The sequence below is a fragment of the Salmo salar genome, chromosome 01 (assembly GCF_965601325.2).
Source record: "Salmo salar chromosome 01, fSalSal1, whole genome shotgun sequence".
Lineage (NCBI taxonomy): Eukaryota > Metazoa > Chordata > Actinopteri > Salmoniformes > Salmonidae > Salmo > Salmo salar.
Window position 1 is genome coordinate 80,584,285 of NC_138291.1, and position 22,261 is coordinate 80,606,545.

General features: G+C 41.4%; 1 protein-coding gene across 1 annotated transcript; it reads left to right on the top strand.

Moving 5' to 3' along the window:
* Window positions 1–6,619: 6,619 nt before the first annotated feature.
* elvol5a (polyunsaturated fatty acid elongase) lies at window positions 6,620–22,149 on the top strand. The gene is given in 8 exon segments (NM_001123567.2): window positions 6,620–6,701; window positions 7,896–7,960; window positions 8,342–8,529; window positions 16,634–16,711; window positions 17,924–18,095; window positions 20,241–20,365; window positions 20,716–20,850; window positions 21,055–22,149. Coding segments are annotated over 7 exon segments (888 nt in total). The 5' UTR covers window positions 6,620–6,701; window positions 7,896–7,902; the 3' UTR covers window positions 21,187–22,149.
* Window positions 22,150–22,261: the final 112 nt, after the last annotated feature.

Here is a 22,261-nt window from a genome sequence, read left to right on the forward strand (position 1 = left end):
CTTTTTTACATTTATTTCAATTTGTGGGATGCTGCAGTTTTGCAAATTGTTATTTCTTTTTCTTTGATATGGTGCAATATTATTTTATGGTGTTCAGATTGTATTCATTTTGAATGATTACATTTATATGCACTTTGTTTATATACATTAAAAAGTTATACAATAAATGCACATGTTTAATAGCATTATTTTTCATAACAAACCAATGCCTTTTTAAATACATTGTGGTTAAGGTAGAGTATGATTTCATTTAGTAATTTAACTAGAATTGTTTTAACACCAATCATAGTGAAACTATCGCAAACTGTTTGACTTGAAAAAAATACACTGCTCAAAAAAATAAAGGGAACACTTAAACAACACAATGTAACTCCAAATCAATCACACTTCTGTGAAATCAAACTGTCCACTTAGGAAGCAACACTGATTGACAATAAATTTCACATGCTGTTGTGCAAATGGAATAGACAACAGGTGGAAATTATAGGCAATTAGCAAGACACCCCCAATAAAGGAGTGGTTCTGCAGGTGGGGACCACAGACCACTTCTCAGTTCCTATGCTTCCTGGCTGATGTTTTGGTCACTTTTGAATGCTGGCGGTGCTTTCACTCTAGTGGTAGCATGAGACGGAGTCTACAACCCACACAAGTGGCTCAGGTAGTGCAGCTCATCCAGGATGGCACATCAATGCGAGCTGTGGCAAGAAGATTTGCTGTGTCTGTCAGCGTAGTGTCCAGAGCATGGAGGCGCTACCAGGAGACAGGCCAGTACATCAGGAGACGGGGAGGAGGCCGTAGGAGGGCAACAACCCAGCAGCAGGACCGCTACCTCCGCCTTTGTGCAAGGAGGAGCAGGAGAAGCACTGCCAGAGCCCTGCAAAATGACCTCCAGCAGGCCACAAATGTGCATGTGTCTGCTCAAACGGTCAGAAACAGACTCCATGAGGGTGGTATGAGGGCCCGACGTCCACAGGTGGGGGTTGTGCTTACAGCCCAACACCGTGCAGGACATTTGGCATTTGCCAGAGAACACCAAGATTGGCAAATTCGCCACTGGCGCCCTGTGCTCTTCACAGATGAAATCAGGTTCACACTGAGCACGTGACAGACGTGACAGAGTCTGGAGACGCCGTGGAGAACGTTCTGCTGCCTGCAACATCCTCCAGCATGACCGGTTTGGCGGTGGGTCAGTCATGGTGTGGGGTGGCATTTCTTTGGGGGGCCGCACAGCCCTCCATGTGCTCGCCAGAGGTAGCCTGACTGCCATTAGGTACCGAGATGAGATCCTCAGACCCCTTGTGGGACCATATGCTGGTGCGGTTGGCCCTGGGTTCCTCCTAATGCAAGACAATGCTAGACCTCATGTGGCTGGAGTGTGTCAGCAGTTCCTGCAAGAGGAAGGCATTGATGCTATGGACTGGCCCGCCCGTTCCCCAGACCTGAATCCAATTGAGCACATCTGGGACATCATGTCTCGCTCCATCCACCAACGCCACGTTGCACCACAGACTGTCCAGGAGTTGGCGGATGCTTTAGTCCAGGTCTGGGAGGAGATCCGTCAGGAGACCATCCGCCACCTCATCAGGAGCATGCCCAGGCGTTGTAGGGAGGTCATACAGGCACGTGGAGACCACACACACTACTGAGCCTCATTTTGACTTGTTTTAAGGACATTACATCAAAGTTGGATCAGCCTGTAGTGTGGTTTTCCACTTTAATTTTGAGTGTGACTCCAAATCCAGACCTCCATGGGTTGATAAATTGGATTTCCATTGATTATTTTTGTATGATTTTGTTGTCAGCACATTCAACTATGTAAAGAAAAATGTATTTAATAAGATTATTTATTTCATTCAGATCTAGGATGTGTTGTTTAAGTGTTCCCTTTATTTTTTTGAGCAGTATATATATAATAATTTTAACGAGCTGTTTGGGAGTCAAGAGACGGCTCTTTTTGATGAGCTGAGCCGAACGAGCCGGCTCACTGAAAAGAGCCGGAATGCCCATCACTAAATTGTCAATGGGTGCTTGTGCAAGAATCTCTCACCATTGAACGGGTGATACAAGATAGATCAGGCTGTACAGATCTCTGCTGGAGCCAGACCCATAGAGATAGATAGAGGACTCATCTTTGTATTTGTGTAGATATAGAGAGCAATGGTAATGGCATATTTTTGTTGGCACTAACTCCTGAGTTCTCTGTATTTTTTTTTTTTTGCATAAACACACCAAATAAGGTCTGGTAAACACAGGTTTAGGAGATCTGATATGTTTTGTTATATGAGATAATCTTCATCAGCTAACATCACTTTATTTTTATTTTTTATTAAGCATTTACATAATCAAAAAGCACATAAAGGCTTTATAATTCATCAAGGTCATTTTATCTGACTGATATTATCTCATAGAACAAAACGTATATGATCTCCTAAGCCTGTGTTAAACTCAGACCTTATTTTTTGGCATTTATTCCAAAACCCTATTCTTTCAATATAGGAACAGCTGAACAAACCACGAGTGACTAATTTCTGGGTTTTAGGACTACAAACTGGTGAGCACTAAGCAGCTGTGACAACATAAAACATTTTTTTAACTAGGCAAGTCAGTTAAGAACAAATTCTTATTTACAATGGCAGCCTGCTGGGGAACAGTGGGTTAACTGCCTTGTTCAGGGGAAGAACAACATATTTTTACCTTGTCAGCTCAGGGATGTGATCGGGTAACCTTTTGGTCACTAGCCCAATGCTCTAACCACTAGGCTACCTGCCGAGCTATTGAAGCTATCTCCATAAAGTAGTCCATTTTCTTATTCATGATTGGCTGATCCCTCCTGATGACCGGTTGGACATGACTCCAACGGGGTCATGACTCCAACGGGGTCAGCTAATGAAGTTGGAAGTCCCACCCAGTTGACTACATTAAAATGGTGGAAGCACTCAATCGCGAAAAGGCCTCTATCGTTCTCTATGGCAAGACCCGATTGCCATACCAGCTGCTACCGAGCTCAGCTCTGCAAAGCCATGTGAGAGATGCAGTGATTTGATTGGTTTCCACTGACGAGATGTGAATGGGGTGACACTCGGCACATGATCGGCCAATGCATCGGGGCCGAGGCTATTCGTTTCCTTTTCTTGTTACTTTTTATAAATCCAGGATTTTATAAAACCCCCAAGAGTAACATTGTCCTTGCATGGGACATTTCCCTGGATTCTGCATAAAAAAATGTCGTGCAAACGTTATTGGCAAATAAAGTTACACGTAAAATAGTGCACAATTATTAAATAAACAAATTGTCTAAAAGAGAATAGGTCTTTGGCATGTGTAAATGTGCATTTGGGCATTTATATTGGACACGTCTCTCTGTGGCACGCCAACATCAGCAGATGGTCAAATCACTTTCTGGATAATCTCTCGTGGTCAGATTCTCGTCGACAGATGAAACGGTGAGAATCTGTCGTTGGTAATGTAGAATTATGTGTGATTTTCGTCATTAATTATTTGGAAGAATCAGGATTAGGCGGTGTTTAAACTGGTGCGGTGATTTTCAAACCCATGTGCAGATGATACATGGTTTCCATTAGATTCAACAGCCACAAAGTCAAAATTGGCTATATTGTAAAATTCATGAAAACAAAAAATGGATTTTTGGCCATTATAAACACGGGTGAAATTCGCGGAAGGGAGGGAGGGGTTTGGCCGAGAGTTTCCGTTTGTGAGGGAAGTCTTCACTTCCTTGCATTGCACATAGGTAATGGGCTCCTTTGAGTAAGGCGAAAGCAACAGATTGCAGACGAAAATCAAGGAGTGAAATCATTGCAGGTGCATCTATCACAGTCGAAAGTTGGTTTTCCAACAGCAGTGCAACATGGAAGCAATGTTCCCTCTAAACTGGCGCTGTTCCCGCTGGCCTCGTGCAGAATACATATCAGCCCGTGCAGAGAAGCATAGCTTGAAGTTCACTCAACTTTCTAGTTTTCTCCCTTAGTTAACACTATCAACGTTTCCCTTTACGGTGCGAATTGTGATCGAATCAACGCAATATTAGCCACTTTTAATGCAACATGCCTACACAAAATGAGCTATGTAAAACTAACTATGCAAGAGATGTAGGCAGAATGCATCGGAGTAGGATTCTATTGGATTGACACACACGACTCAACCATACTCTACACACAGACCGGTGCGGCATAACCAATCAGAGCTGTAGTAGGCTTATATGCAAATAGGCCATTGCCATAGATCGATCTGTGCCATTCACTTTGAACTGTCCTGCTTTAGCGCATGAGCGGTAGTGAGTAGATGGCTTGTTTTGAGATGAAAGTGAGAGCTGCATGTAGCCATGTGGGCACATTTGTTCATATCCTTTGATAGTGAGTTATTAGTCCAGTTATAGATCATTTGTAGTGAGCAATGGGGCAGAAATGGCTTCCTACAAGAGCACAAAACATGTACATTTCTAGACATCTTTGAAAGAGTGGGGTAAATAGATGTTTTGTCTTAAAGTGGCAGGGTTGTATTTTGAGACGGGCTTGAATAAATTAAGTAGCCAATAGGCAGAAGGTAGCATAATTTGTCTGATAATGCTATGGGAATAATAATACATTTTATTTTGTAAAGTTTTTCTTGTATCAAACAACACAACAACATTTTCAGTCACCTCCTTGTCTGGAGGAGAAGTGGATAAACAGGTTAATGTCAAGCCCTGCATGTTTTTTTTCAAAAGGCTCATGGAATGTAGACCTAAATTGAACACCACACATTGGCTGCTACTGTAGGCTGAATTATAGAACAGCTATGTCGATGTTAAAATGCTATGGGAATCATTTTCTCCATAGTTTTTGATGGTAGGCCACTCTGGTAGGCCTACATTATGATCAAATAGACACAGTAGCCTACTAGACCACAGTCTGAAACTAACTGTTCACAGTAAACGTGCGCTGGAAGTTGCGTGGAATTTTCAATGTTCAAGTTTGCACTCAGCAGACCTGAAATTTGCTCAGTGCCAAATTTTTTTAGAAGGAACATTGCATAGCAGTGTTGCCATTGTTTATAAAACGTTTTCTTTGTAATGTCTAAATAAACACGTCTCCAACCTCCATATCACACACTCACAAACTGTAAATATACACTCACCGGACAGTTTATTAGGTACACCCATCTAGTTCTGGGTCGGACCCCCCTTTGCCTCCAGAACAGCCTGAATTCTTCTGGGCATTCTTCAATGTGTCGTAAACATTCCACAGGGATGTTGGTCCATGCTGACGTGATGGCATCACGCAGTTTTTGCAGATTGGACAGCGGTACGTTCATGCAGCAAACAACGTGTTCCATCTCATCCCAAACATGGGTTGAGGTCTGGGGACTGAGCAGGCCACTCAAATTAACTGAACTCGCTGCCATGTTCCAGGCAATGTTTTTCCGCTCCTCAATTGTCCAGTGTTGGTGATCATGTACCCACTGCAGCCGCTTCTTCTTCTTGTTTTTAGCTGATAGGAGTGGAACACGGTGTGGTTGTCTGCTGCAACAGCCCATCCGTGACAAGGATCGACGAGTTGTGCGTTCTGAGATGCCGTTCTGCACACCACTGTTGTACTGCGCCGTTAATCGTCTGTTTATGGCCCGCCTGTTAGCTTCCACGATTCTTGCCATTCTTCTTCGACCTTTCTCATCAACGAGCTGTTTTTCGCTTACAGGATTGCCACTGACTGGATGTTTTTTGTTTGTCGCACCATTCTCGGTAAACCCAAGACACTGTCGTGAAAATCCCAGGAGGGCGGCCATTTCTGAGATACTGGACCCGGTGCGCCTGTCACCAACGATCATACCACGCACAAAGTTGTTTAGGTCACTCGTTTTGCCCATTTTAATGTTCAATCGAACAGTAACTGAATGCCTTGATGCTTGTCTGCCCGCTTTATATAGCAAGCCATGGCCATGTGACTCACTGTCTGTAGGAGCCATACATTTTTTGTGAAATTGGTGGTGTAGCTAATAAACTGGCCGGCGAGTGTAGTACATGTACTATTCATTTGGTGAGAGAGACTGAGAGTCTGTCTATTTGTTTTCCCTTTCGTACTTCAATAATTTGCCAGTAATATAACATTTGACATGTCTCTATTCTTTTGACACTTTTGTGAGTGTAATGTTTACTGTTTATTTCAGATTGTTTATTTCACTTTTGTTTATTATCTATCTATTCCACTTGCTTTGGCAATGTAAACATGTTTCCCATGCCAATAAATCCCTTGGAATTGAATTGAGCACAAATGTCACATTCAATTGTACATATCCACTCTATGCATGAATTGCGGCAAAGTTAGTTCCTGTTTCAGTCAAGTCTTTGGTCACGTTTGCGTGGGTCAAACACCCCAATGATTGGTTGACAATAGAGCCTCCCACAATGCAGGTGATGGCTGCATGATAAAGTTGGTGAAGAGCAAAGCGCAGAAATGTGCATTCGACTGAAGTCATAACTTCATGACCTTTGATCACATGGTTTTTGTCAAGTTCATGCAGTCGTCATCTGCAGTCGGAAATCGGAACATTTTTTATTCCCACAATGCAACACACTTCGCAAGGCGTTGACCGGACAAAAGTGATCTGCTCGACGCGCCCTGTGTTTCTCCCGCTGTTTCCACTGACTGACGAAGCTACACATTTGTGCTTAGGGACCCGTCAGCCAAGGCTACGCATCTTCTAGGGTACGTTTTATGAGCTGGAATGTGGTTTGAAATAAGATGTTCTTCGTATTCATTGAGTTGTGGATATGCTAACAATATTTACATAATTGATACACTTGATCATATAATTTAAGAAGCGGTTTCATAGTTCATGTCTCGCCAACTAGGTCAGCTAGGCTATGTAAAACAATTGATGATTAATCGGTGGCCTCTGATGCGAACGTTTGCGATATGTGTCCGGATTTGGGCAGCTGATTTAGACATAAAATTGTACTTTTTGTTAACGACAACATTGTAATAGTAATATAGGCTTTGGCTACACGACTACATTTAGACAGTAGTGAGGTTATGGTAAACTACATCCTGGTCCAGCGCAGCAGACATAGGCTATCCAACTTTCCTGCTATAATAAGTTGATGCGCTATTAGGCTATGATGCTCTCTGTTTTATTTACTTTTTGCTTAGTTTTTATTAGCGAACTTTAAACAAGATGTTTAGGTGCTGTTTATATAAAATGACAACATTTGGAGACAAGTCAGTAATAACTACAAGTATCACTTACAATGAAGATAGGTCATTAACCTCTATTGACCAATAAGTTATCTTGCAAGAATAATGTAATTGTTGATGTTTGTATTTGTATGCGTTTGGGACTGCTTGAACAGCTACTTCAGCACCTTAATAATTATAAAGGAAATATCTGAATGATGAAAAATATCTAAGAGTGGTCAAGAAGTAACCAGATTCTATAGCTTTTTATGAACTTGACGTAATCTTCTTATGAATGGCAATGTATTACACTTTTGTCACAGTGACTGCCAATTGCATTGGGCAAATAGTCGGACTATCGCTTAAGCCTTAACCTTCTGAAATGGACCTTATAGCTTGCGTAAGCAGAAAGCAGACTGGCATCTTTGCGTGTTCTTTCAGTCCAAAGTTGGTTGTGCCAAATGATCGTACCTCTGGTACAATGAACCAAGCTTTGATTTCCCTTAAGCTGCTGTGTGTAATTTAAGAGACACACATTTTGTCAACACAGTTAAGCTGACTTACTCAGTCACATTCCAGCAGTGCTGCTTGAATATGGTATTTTTTTTTATACCAAAGTGGTAGTTTACCATACATTTCAGGTCTTTCAGAATGTATAACTATGGCTCTGGTGATGAGCTGCAATGTGTGACTTGGTACTCTCTCCTCTTTCATCTGTCTATTTAGGTCAGAAATGGAGACTTTTAATTATAAACTAAACATGTACATAGACTCATGGATGGGTCCCAGAGGTAAGTGTTAATACTGTTTCATTACGGTATTTTTTATTAACATACAATTAATTATGACACTATATCTCCTCACGAAATGTTTTTATTGTGTGTTAATACATGTAGTGGAATGCACCAGGTCTTTTTGCACCTTCATGATTCTAGTGCAACCTTTCTTGGAGTTAAACAAACATGCTTTGTAGTCACAGCCAATTCTCACTCAAACTGTATTGTCCTTTTACCCTCTTCAACCAATATGCCTGCCCTGCAATGTAACTACCCCTCTCTATGCTCTCTATCTCACTGGAAAGGAAATACAGTAAATATGGGAATAACGTGCAGAAAAGAAGGAGCATCTTACTGTACACTGTTAGATCAGGTTGTTCTGTCCATGTATTTCAGATGAGCGGGTACAGGGATGGCTGCTTCTGGACAACTACCCTCCAACCTTTGCACTAACAGTCATGTACCTGCTGATCGTATGGCTGGGGCCCAAGTACATGAGACACAGACAGCCGGTGTCTTGCCGGGGTCTCCTGTTGGTCTACAATCTGGGCCTCACGATCTTGTCCTTCTATATGTTCTATGAGGTAGGCAGGCTACTGCTGATCTGAACTGATACAGACATCCGAAGGAGGTGTTGGTATCATCGCAATGCAACACTGCAGGCGGATAATGGGAAGTGAGAGGATCGGGTGACTGTTAGGCGTGGCTAAAGGATTGTTTTATTTGGCTAATTTTGTTGAAGGATTCTTTGAGGATTAGGGAAATTGTGGTTCTGATTAGACAAAAATGGTGTCTTGCACGGGAGCCACCCCAGAAAACAATGCTGTGGGGGAGTGAGTGGGGCAGAGCTGGTCTCTGACAGGATCATTGTTAACACAAACAAATCTCTCACCCAACATCAACACAGCCCTCAATTGTTTCTGAAAACCTGCTGCTATTATTAGAAAGTTGAAGTTGTGACTTCTAATTCTGAAATGGTTGACATGATGTACTGATAAACTGTCTGTATCCTCTGTGGATGTCTATGCTAGTAGTTGATTGCATTATCCCTAATTCTTGTATACGGTCATGAAACAGGAGGGAAAGTGAGCTTTCAATACTTTCTGTAGTGTAATCAGCCTCGAAATGTCATGATATACAGTGTATTCAGACCCTTTGAATTTTTCCACATTGTTTTACATTACACCCCCCCAATCAATCACACACAATACCCAATAATGACAAAGCAAAAACAGGTTTTTTGACATTTCAGCAAATTTAGCAAATATAAAAAACAGAAATCACATTTTCATAAGTATTCAAACCCTTTACTCAGTACTTTGTTGAAGCACCTTTGGCTGCGATTACAGCCTTTTCTTGGGTATGACGCTACAAGCTTGGCACACCTGTATTTGGGGAGTTTCTTCCATTATTCTTTGCAAATCCTCAAGGTCAGTCAGGTTGCATGGGGAGTGTCGCTGCACACTTATTTGCAGGTCTTTCCAGAGATGTTAGATCGGTTTCAAATACGGGCTCTGGCTGGGCCACTCAAGTACATTCAGAGACTTGTCCCGAAGCCACTCCTGCGTCGTCTTGGCTGTGTGCCTTCCTGTTGGAAGGTGAACCTTTGCGCCAGTCTGAGGTCCTGAGTGCTCTGGAGCAGGTTTTCATCAAGGATCTCTCTGTAATTTGCTCCATTCATCTTTCCCTCGATCCTGACTAGTCTCCCAGACGCTGAAAAGCATCCCCACCATGATGCTGCCACCACCATGCTTCACCTTGGGATGGTGCCAGGTTTCCTCCAGATGTGACGCTTGGCATTCAGGCTAAATAGTTCAATCTTGGTTTCATCAGACCAGAGATTCTTGTTTCTCATGGTCTGAGAGTCTTTAGGTGCCTTTTGGCAAACTCCAAGTGGGCTGTCGTGTGCATTTTACTGAGGAGTGGCTTGTGTCTGGCCACTCTACCATAAAGGCCTGATTGGTGGAGTGCTGCAGAGATGATTCTTTCTGGAAGTTTCTCCCATCTCCACAGAGGAACTCTGGAGCTCTGTCAGAGGGACCATCTGATTCTTGGTCATCTCCCTGACCAAGGCCCTTCTCCCCCGATTGCTCAATTTGGCTGGCAGCCAGCTCTAGGAAGAGTCTTGGTGGTTCCAAACGTCTTCCATTTAAGAATGATGAAGGCCACTGTGTTCTTGGGGACCTTCAATGCTGCATAAATGTTTTTTGTACCCTTGCCCAGATCTGTGCTTCGACACAATCCTGTCTCAGTGCTCTATGGACAATTCTTTCGACCTCATGGCTTGGTTTTTGCTCTGACATGCACTGTCAACTGTTTGGGACCTTAAATAGACAGCGTGCCTTTCCAAATCATGCCCAATCAATTGAATTTACCACAGGTAGACTCCAATCAAGTTGTAGAAACATCTCAAGGATGATCAATGTAAACAGGATGCACCTGAGCTCAATTTTGAGTCTCTTAGTGAAGTGTCTGAATACTTATGTAAATAAGGTTTTACAGTTTTTTATTTGTTATAAATTTGCAAACATTTCTAAACCTGTTTTCACTTTGTCTTTATGGGGTATTGTGTGTAGATTGATGGGGGGGGGACTATTTAATCAATTTTAGAGTAAGGCTGTAACCTAACAAAATGTGGAAAAAGTAAATGGGTCTGAATACTTTCCGAATGCACTGTAGTTATACTAATGAGGGACAAAGTCTGTTCTCCACGCACCTGTAAGTCTAAAGTCTTTTCTGTTCTTACCACCGTGGCCTAATTGGCTCAATTTGGTTTGCATTGCATAAAAAGATTGGCTGTGCCCATGCTGTGTAAATCATTAAACTTGCAGATTCTGACATTGCCCCTGCTTCAGGGTGAACTTTTAGTCCTCTGAAATCAATGCCACCCAATTTAAATTTAAATACAAAGTAGTTGGGCCACCCGAGTGGCGCAGTGGTCGAAGACACTGCATCGCAGTGCTAGCTAGCTTTTTTAATTTTGTCAATAGACTCACTAGAATATATAGAGAGAACGGGTTCAGAATATTAGGCAACAATGAGAGAAAGCCATCTAAATGTATGCATATTTGTCTCAGTTTCAGAAACAATTGGTAGATTTAAAAATATTCCGATTTTGTAGATTATTTAGGGTTAGGAAAGTATTTATGAATCATAAAAAACACGTTTGGAGAGCCTTTACACACAGAAAAAAAAGAACTGTGGTTTGATTCATTCTGAAAATGTCCACATTCAGTTTTTCAACCCATGGTAATGTTGGACGGTTAGTTTACATTCACATACACACACACATATCACACATACATACACATTACACACATGCACTTTTACACTTATAATTTGCTGCTGCTACTCATTTCTTTATTTTACTGTTATTATTATCTATTCTGATGCCTAGTCACTTTACCTTGCCTTCATGTACTGTACATATCTACCTCAAATACATCATACCTATGCACATTGATCTGGTACTCCCTGTTTATAGCTCCATTCTTGTGTATATTCCTCTTGTGTTACTATTTTTAAACTCTGCGTTGTTGGGAAAGGCTCGTAAGCAAGCGTTTCACTGTAAAGTCTGCACCAGTTGTATTCGGCACATGTGAAAAATAACATTTGATTTGACATAGAATTATAATAGGAAAAATAGTATACAATAATAGGCTATACTCTCGTCTATTGCCTGCGCTAACCATTGATCTGTGTGATGACATGGCCAAGTATTGCGCCATGAGTCGGGTTCAAACTGTTATGGGTTGGTCTGCACTCAGCTCCAGAACAATTTAATTAGTGTCAATGAATGTTAATGTCATTCAACGTTTTCTTTGATTTTCAATTCCCTTATCCAAACGGATGATTAATTTACCTACTCGTATCAAATTGTAAATTACAGTGCATGAAGAAAGGTGTTATTCCTATCGGGAAAAATAAAGTACATGCTTTTTCCACTTGGAACTGACAGGTTGCTGGACCTTATTCGTGGTATCTTTGATCATAAAGGTAGTGGACTTAATTAGGGAATTAAGTCAAGGACATTATACGGCAAATCTGTAGACACACCTCCACCACACACTTGTCCCTCCAGAGATGAAACCTCTCATCCTCAGTCAATGCCTAGGTTTACCTCCACCACTGTACTCACATCCTACCATACCCTTGTCTGAACATTATGCCTTGAATCTACTCTACCACGCCCAGAAATATGCTCCTTTTATTCCCTGTCCCCAACGCACTAGACGACCAGTTCTTATAGCCTTTAGCCAACTCCTCCTCTGTTCCTCAGGTGATGTAGAGGTTAACCCAGGCCCTGTAGCCCCCAGTTCCACTCCTATCCCCCAGGCGCTATCATTTGTTGACTTCTGTAACCGTAAAAACCTTGGTTTCATGCATGTTCACATCAGAAGCCTCATCCCCAAGTTTGTTTTATTCACTGCTTTAGCACACTCCGCAAACCCTGATGTCCTAGCCATGTCTGAATCCTGGCTTAGGAAGGCCACCAAAAATTCTGAAATTTCCATCGTCAACTACAACATTTTCCACCAAGATAGAACTGCCAAAGGGGGTGGAGTTAGCCTGCAGAGTTCTGTCATGCTATCCAGGTCTGTGCCCCAAAAAGTTCGAGCTACTACTTTTAAAAATCCACCTTTCCAGAAATAAATCTCTCACTGTTGCCGCTTGTTATAGACCCCCCTCAGCCCCCAGCTGTGCCCTGCACACTATATGTGAATTAATTGCCCTCCATTTATCTTCAGAGTTTGTACTGTTAGGTGACCTAAACTGGGATATGCCTAGCACCCCGGCCATCCTACAATCTAAGCTAGATGCCCTCAATCTCACACAAATTATCATGGAACCTACCAGGTACAACGCTAAATCCGTAAACACGGGCACCCTCATAGATATCATCCTGACCAACCTGCCCTCTAAATACACCTCTGCTGTCTTCTACCAGGATCTCAGCGATCACTGCCTCATTGCCTGCGTCCGTAATGGGTCCGTGGTCAAACGACCACCCCTCATCACTGTCAAACTCTCCCTAAAACACTTTAGCGAGCAGGCCTTTCTAATCGACCTGGCCCGGGTATCCTGGAAGGATATTGACCTCATTCCGTCAGTAGAAGATGCCTGGTTGCTCTTTAAAAGTGCTTTCCTCACCATCTTAAATAAGCATGCCCCATTCAAAAAATGTAGAACTAAGAACAGATATAGCCCTTGGTTCACTCCAGACCTGACTGCCCTTGACCAGCACAAAAACATCCTGTGGCGTACTGCATTAGAATCAAATAGCCCCTGCGATATGCAACTTTTCAGGGAATTTAGCAACCAATGTACACAGGCAGTTAGGAAGGCAAAGGCCAGCTTTTTCAAACAGAAATTTGCATCCTGTAGCACAAACTCCAAAAAGTTCTGGGACACTGTAAAGTCCATGGAGAATAAGAGCACCTCCTCCCAGCTGCCCACTGCACTGAGGCTAGGAAACACTGTCACCACCGATAAATCTACGATAATCGAGAATTTCAATAAGCATTTTTCTATGGCTGGCCATGCTGTCCACCTGGCTACCCCTACCCTGGTCAACAGCCCTGCACCTCCCCATGCACTCCCAGGAATCCCAGTTTCCCAATAAATGTTCATTTGTTTCGATAAAGTCCATATATATGTCCAAATACCTCCTTTTTGTTTGCACGTTTGTTAGAGTACTCCAAATGCACTGTGCTCGCGCAGTTAAGTTCAGAAAAAAGTCTAAAAAGTTATATTACAGACGATGTATAGAATGTCAAACGATGTATAGAATCAATCTTTAGGATGTTTTTATCATAAATCTTCCATAATATTCCAACCGGATGATTCCTTTGTCTTCAAAAAAGAAAAGGAACACAGCTAACTCTCATGGGAGCACGCGCCACTGAGCTCATGTCATTTTCTCACTCATCTACATCCAGGAGCTCTTGTTCTCTCCCTATTCACAGTAGAAGCATGAAACAATGTTCTAAAGACTGTTGACATCTCGTGGAAGCCTTAGGAAGTGCAAAATGAAACCTAAGTCACTGTATACTGGATAGGGAATCACTTGAAAAACTACAAACCTCAGATTTCCACACTTCCTGGTTGGATTTTTCTCAGGTTTTTGCCTGCCATATGAGTTCTGTTATACTCACAGACATCATTCAAACAGTTTTAGAAACTTCAGAGTGTTTTCTATCCAAATCTACTAATAATATGCATTTCCTACCTTCTGGGCACGTCATTCAACTGAATTTCCGAATACTGCCCCGTCACTAAAAAGTTAATGCGTTTGAGCCAATCAGTTGTGTTGTGACAAGGTAGGAGGGTATACAGAAGATAGCCCTATCTGGTAAAAGACCAAATCCATATTATGGCAAGAACTGCTCAAATAAGCAAAGAGCAACAACAGTCCATCATTACTTTAAGTTTCTTCACGTGCAGTTGCAAAAACCATCAAGCGCTATGATGAAACTGGCTCTCATGAGGACCGCCACAGGAAAGGAAGACCCAGAGTTGCATCTGGGTTCAAGTTACAGACACATCTCAACACCAACTGTTCAGAGGAGGCTGCATGAATCAGGCCTTCATGATCGAATTGCTGCAAAGAAACCATTACTAAAGGACACCAATACTAAGGAGACTTGCTTGGGACAAAAAACACAAGCAATGGACATTAGACCGGTAGAAATCTGTCCTTTTGTCTGATGAGTCCAAATTTGAGATTTTTGGTTCCAACCGACTTGTTTTTGTGAGACGCAGAGTAGGTGAACCGATGATCTCTGCGTGTGTTTTCCACCGTGAAGCATGGAGGAGGAGGTGTGGGGGTGATTTGCTGGTGACACTGTCAGTGATTTATTTTGAATCCAAGGCACACTTATCCAGCATGGCTACCACAGCATTCTGCAGCAATGCGCTATCCCATCTGGTTTGCACTTAGTCCCACTATAATTTGTTTTTCAACAGGACAATGACCCAACACACCTCCAGTCTGTGTAGGGGCTATTTGACCAAGACGGAGAGTGATGCAGTGGTCCATCAGAGGACCCAATTGAGATGGTTTGGGATGAGTTTGACCGCAGAGAGAAGGAAAAGCAGCCAACAAGTGCTCAGCATATGTAGGAACTCCCTCAAGACTGTTGGAAAAGCCTTCCAGGTGAAGCTGGTTGAGAGAATGCCAAGAGTGTGCAAAGCTGTCTTCAAGGCAAAGGGTGGCTACTTTGATGAATTTAACCTTTTATTTAACTAGGCAAGTCAGTTAAGAACAAATTCTTATTTACAATGATGGCCTACCCCAGCCAAACCCGGATGACGCTGGGCCAATTGTGCGCCGCCCTATGAATCTAATGTATAAAATTTGTTTAACACTTTTTTTGGATTACTATATTATTCCATTTGTGTTAGTTCATATTTGTGATGTCGTCACTATTATTCTACAATGTAGAAAAGTAAAAACAAAGAAAAATGCTTGATTGAGCAGGTGTCCAAACCTTTGACTGGTACTGTATATGGACATTTACCCCATATATCCTTCGTTTTGAATTACATAGTAAGAATAAAGAAGATTTAGTATTAGTGTAGTACTGATAAATGGTTTATTATACGTCAAGGAAAATAGCCTAGTCTGCAGTATATTGTTGTGAATAATCGTTTTTCTAACATAGTAAAAGTGGCCCTGCAGCATTACATTTAAAACAACAACCGGCATAACAATGTCATTGTTGAAGTGATTAGTGTCTGTTGAGACTTTTGTGTTATTTAATGTGTCCTCTGCATGTACGAGATTACCCAGTTGAGTAGTGGAGCACAACATTTGCCAATCACAGGTCTGTCCTTATTCTACTTTCATCCCCATGGGCACATACAGGGCAATCACTCTCCTGGTGCCTGGTGCGCAATCATCGGATAATATCACTGTGTGCCTCGAAGTCATCAACATAATTAGCTCTCTGCTTTGCCCTGCTTTTTTACCGTCCTGTTCTGGACTTGGTCCTGTCTTGATTCAAATGCACTAAAATCCTGTGGGAAAGATTAATGTTCTTCAGAAAATGTTTTATTCAGTACAACATAAAAAGGGGGGTGCTCTGAGTTTGAGCACATAACACAGCTAAAATAATACACTTTAAGCTGAACCTGAATCTGGACATGTCTTTACACTCGTTACATTTAACCCTTTGTTTTTGTCAGTTATTCAAGGCAGTGGTGGATAAAGGCAGAGCCATTTCCATCCATCCCAAATGAGATGAAATGTGTGAACAAGGCCTCCATTTAGTAACTGTGGCATCACTGGTCTGCTCAACAACAATAAACAATGCAGTCACAATGTTGCAGTGGCAACAAAAAGGGTACTGATATTCTCTCTGGTAATGGAGAGGAGGAGACACAAAATTACTCAAGGATATAATATTGCCCACTGTCCACGCCTGCAGCAAGTATGTGAAGCTAGAATCCTAAATTCCAATGTAAATTGTAACAGGTTTACAATCAGATTTTGTATGGGAGAAAGCAAATTGATGTCGCAAGTGTTTTTTGTTGTTGTTGATCTTATGACACTTGCAATACAAGAATGAAATAAATGTGATATTACAATACAAGGGCTGTGAGGTATTAATGTGATTCAAGCTGTGTGAAGATGCCAAAGACATGACGATCTAGGTTTTTCTAAATCACCTTGTTCTCTGTCCCCAGATGGTGTCTGCTGTGTGGCACGGGGATTATAACTTCTATTGCCAAGACACACACAGTGCAGGAGAAACCGATACCAAGGTAAAGCAGTCTCATTCTATATCACCCCTCTGTTCACGTATATAGAATTTAATATAAAACAATCTGTTAGATTCAAAATGTGTATATAGTATGTGGGGTGAGAAATGCATTGTCACCAGACACCAGCTTGACTTCACCTTTTCATTCATTCTCTTTGTGATATTTCCATACCCTTTGGCTCAATACCAGAGATGCAAATAATAGCTTGACAACAAACTTCAAAGACAAACTAATTACCAGATCAATATGTACTGAGATACTTTGTTCTTTCCAGCTACTTTTATTGATATTTTCTTGTCCTGGTGGCTTCCAATTGTACTGGTAAAGTTTGTCAGCCAGTACCTGCAAATTCTAACAGATAACCAACTGGGCACAGACATCAGTTCGTCTAGTTTTGATTTACTTTAGATTGTCAACTAACGTGAATTCAATGTGAAATCACCAAGAAATGTCACCATGTCATTGGATTTAGGTCAAAAGTTGGGTAAAAAAAAAATATGAAAAGCCCTTACGTTGATGACTTTTTACAAATCCAATCAGTTTTCCACATTGATTCAACATTATCACAGAGATTTTTTTTGGGTTGAAATGACATGGAAACAAAGTTGATTCAACCAGTTTTTGCCCAGTGGGAAGCCACACGGTCAGACAGAGAGTCTATTTAATCTGTGCTGCTGTCATCAGTAGTGAAATGTGTGATTGGATTGCAGTTCTACAGTAGGGTTTCTTAAACTATGGGTCGGGACCCAAAGTGGGCCCTGAGTTTGTGGGAGGTGGGTTGCGATTTATGAGAATACATATATAATCACACACACTTTTCTTCTTAATTTGGGTTGTTGGAGGATAATTTGGGTCACGGGAGGAGGGTCAATTTCTCATTTGGGTCTCGAACTGATAAAGTTTAAGAATCCCTGTTCTACAGTGATTAAAACTTGTAAAAGTGTCCCTGCCGTCACAGCAGTGGATGATCATATTTTTATTTGTGTCCTTAATAGAGATTTCAAGAGCATTTCAGTACAGATGACCATTTTTTGTCCCTCAACACAACTTTTTTGGTCAAATGATTTTCACTGGCCATTCCTCATAGGGTGAAATACAAGTCTGGCAATGTATGAGTATTGACTATGTCCTTGCAGGGAAGTGAACTACTAGAAAAAGTATTGTATTGGCTGAAAGCTTGACTCTTATTCTTTGCTTTTTTTCTCATCTCAGATCATAAATGTGCTGTGGTGGTACTACTTCTCCAAGCTCATAGAGTTTATGGACACCTTCTTCTTCATCCTACGGAAGAACAACCATCAGATCACGTTTCTGCACATCTACCACCATGCTAGCATGCTCAACATCTGGTGGTTCGTCATGAACTGGGTGCCCTGTGGTCACTGTGAGTGTTCTAACACAATATTCCCCTTCTATCGTCAACACAGTGGAATAAGCAAGTCAGTTTACACAATCAATAATTCAGAACCACTAAAGTCAAATCCATTGAGCTTTAGGTGAACCTTTCTATGCAATTCCTGAAATAGGCTTGGACAAGCAGCATATATACAGTGCATCCGGAAAGTATTTAGACCTCTTGACTTTTTCCACATTTTGTTACATTACAGGCTTATTCTACAATGGATTTAAAAAAAATATATCCTTATCAATCTACACAAAATACCCCTTAATAAAAAAATAAAACAGGTTTTATAGAAATGTTTGCAAATTTACATAAGTATTCAGCCCCTTTGCTATGATATTTGAAATTGAGCTCCGGTGCATCCTGTTTCCATTGATCATCCTTGAGATGTTTCTACAACTTGATTGGAGTCCACCTATGGTACATTCAATTGATTGGACATGATTTGGAAAGGCACACACCTGTCTATATAAGGTCCTACAGTTGACAATGCATGTCAGAGCAAAAACCAAGCCATGAGGTTGAAGGAATTGTCCATAGAGCTCCGAGACAGGTTTGTATCAAGACACAGATCTGGGCAAGGGTACAAAAAAAAACATTTCTGCAGCATTGAAGGTCCCCAAGAACATAGTGGCCTCCATCATTCTTAAATGGAAGAAGTTTGGAACCACCAAGACTCTTCCTAGAGCTGTCCGCCCGGCCGAACTGAGCAATCGGGGAGAAGGGACTTGGTCAGGGAGATGACCAAGAACCAGATGGTCCCTCTGACAGAGCTCCAGAGTTCCTCTGTGGAGATGGGAGAACCTTCCAGAAGGACAACCATCTCTGCAGCACTCCACCAATCAGACCTTTATGGTAGGGTGGCCAGACGGAAGCCACTTCTCAGTAAAAGGCACATAACAGCCCGCTTGGAGTTTGCCAAAAGGCACCTAAAGACTCTCAGACCATGAGAAACAAGATTCTCTGGTCTGATGAAACCAAGATTTAACTTTTTGGCCTGAATGCCAAGCGTCACGTCTGGAGGAAACCTGGCACCATCACTACAGTGAAGCATGGTGGTGGCAGCATCATGCTGTTGTGATGTTTTTCAGCAGCAGGGACTGGGAGCCTAGTCAGGATCAAGGGAAAGTTGAATGGAGCAGAGTACAGAGAGATCCTTGGTGAAAACCTGCTCCAGAGTGTTCAGGACCTCAGACTGGGGCAAAGGTTCACCTTCCAACAGGACAACGACCCTAAGCACACAGCCAAGACAACGCAGGAGTGGCTTCGGCACATGTCTCTAAATGTCCTTGAGTGGCCCAGCCAGAGCCCGGACTTGAATCCGATCTAACATCTCTTGAGAGACCTGAAAATAGCTGTGCAGCAACGCTCCCCATCCAACCTGGCAGAGCTTGAGAGGATCTGCAGAGAAGAATGGGAGAAACTCCCCAAATACAGGTGTGCCAAACTTGTGGCGTAATACTCAAGAAGACTCAAGGCTGTAATCGCTGCCAAAGGTGCTTCAACAAAGTACTGAGTAAAGGGTCTGAATACTTATGTAAATGTGACATTTCTGGGGTTTTTTATATATATTTTTTTATAAACTTGCAAAGATGTCTAAACCTGTTTTTGCTTTTTCGTTGTGGGGTATTGTGTGCAGATTGAGGGGGGGGAAATGATTTAATAAATTTTAGAATAAGGCTGTAACCTAACAAAATGAGGAAATAGTCAAGGTGTCTGAATACTTTCTGAATGCGCTGTACATGGTATATTATTATAAGTAGCCATACAGGTGTCTTTGATTACATGTTTTTCTTGACTTGATTCTGTGGTTGAGATACCTTCAAGTGATCCGTTGTTAGAATTAAATGTGAATTGAACCTACTTTTATTTCAGGACTGCACAGCATGTTTTTGCTGTGATATACTGTACCCTCACCTCATAATTGCTTTACCCTCTCACTGTGGCACACAGTGTCCTAGAATAGTAATGAATAATCATCTATGCAAAGAAAGTTAGAAAACAGGCATGAAATGGCAATAATTGTAATTAATTGATGTCTAATGTAGATTAATTATCTACCCCATAGTCTCTGACACTGCTAATGTAGATGAATCCTCTACCCCCCATCTTATGTCTCTGCCTCAGCCTACTTTGGTGCCTCCCTGAACAGCTTCATCCATGTCCTGATGTACTCTTACTATGGGCTCTCTGCTGTCCCGGCCTTGCGGCCCTATCTATGGTGGAAGAAATACATCACACAAGGACAGCTGGTGAGCCTGCATTTCCATATGTATTGTTTAAAACCCTCAGAGATGGGCTTTCACATCCATAGTAATCTTCCAGTGTATAGTTAATCCAATCTCAGGGTCTTCGTGAATGTGACAAAGGCCACATGAACCATTGGGCCATTGGTACAGAGTGTTCTAATCCCTCTTATCTTCTGCACTGTATGCAATGGCAATGTTTTCCATAGATGGAGCAGTATTTTAAGTGCACTGAGTTACAGAAATATGTACTTTGGAGATGTTCCAAAACCGTCTTGGATTATTTCTGCGTGTGTATTTGATATTCACTTAGTTTACAAACAGGTCATTTGAGTTTTGTCTCATTTACTCTCTAGATTCAGTTCTTTTTGACCATGTCCCAGACGATATGTGCAGTCATTTGGCCATGTGGTTTCCCCAGAGGGTGGCTGTATTTCCAGATATTCTATGTCGTCACACTTATTGCCCTTTTCTCAAACTTCTACATTCAGGTGAGCAAATATAAAATCCTTGCATTAATTAGACATACTGTATTATTATGAATGAATTATGGTGTTATGAAGTATTTTACATTGCCCTGATGGTGACGGGGTTAAATATAACAGTGCATTGTTGTCAGTCATTTGGGGGGGGGGGGGGGGGAGTTCAGATTTTTAGCACATCCTAATATATTGACTCCTTCCCTCTGTTTTTAGACTTACAAGAAACACCTTGTTTCACAAAAGAAGGAGTGTCATCAGAATGGCTCTGTTGCTTCATTGAATGGCCATGTGAATGGGGTGACACCCACGGAAACCATTACACACAGGAAAGTGAGGGGGGACTGAAGCTTGAATACTGTTACAATCCTAACTGTAGGACATATCTACTGTATGTAATGTCGCTAGGAGAGATGGGATAATACATTTCTTCATGAGGATTACTAATGAAGAAATGTATTAGAAGAGTGTAAGCTAGTTAATTCACAAAATACAAGACAGGAATCTCTTTCAGATTAACATAACATTTTGCACACCGCAACCTGTTATTATTCATATTGAATCAAAGTTTATTAGAGTTTCTAAACAAGCATAGCATAGGGAGTACACTATAGCACAGTAACCCCAGAGACCCACTTCCTTTTAATGCTGCACAAGATGTTCAACTTTGTCTGTCTTCAGTGTGGTGGGGACAAAGCTTTAATCAACCTTGACCCATACAGAAATAATAACTTATTTTCTATGTTTTAATTCACAACATATGCACTTGTCTACATGCTTGTCCATGAGGGAAAAAATATATATTTTGGGGATTCTGTTTTGTAAAAGGTACTATATCTGTTTTTTTTTCTCAATATATATTTTATTTGACCACAAGGTCATACAATCATTTATAAGTATGCAAAAGAGTTGCTTCAAAAAAAATGCATTAAAATACATAAGCTGTACAATATCAACATAAATAATCAGATACTGATTTGTGTTCCAAAATGGCTTTGCATACTAGAAAGGAAAGAGAAAAAACAAACAAGATTGTCACTTATGGCTGAGCATTATTACCTAACATACCAGTAATAGATAGTGATCTTTTTATTTTTTACACCATGTGTCCGTATCATTCCCACCCTCCCTTCCCAATGTTCCTCAAGGATTTTCTTTTCTTTGTATCCTCTTATTGAGGTTCCCGTCATGAGTGTATATACACACTAGTACAAATCTAAACTCAGGTACATAATCAATCTGACACCGGTTTCGGTTTCAACAAAAGAAAGAAAAGTTTGCCATGTCTTATAAAATAAAGTTGTGGATCCACTTTGTGTACATTTCATTTTCTCCAAAGTGAGACTTTGCAACATGCTATTAACCCACTAATTGTAAAATGGTGTGTTTGGCTTTTTCCTGGGGGTCAAAATCAGGTTTCTGG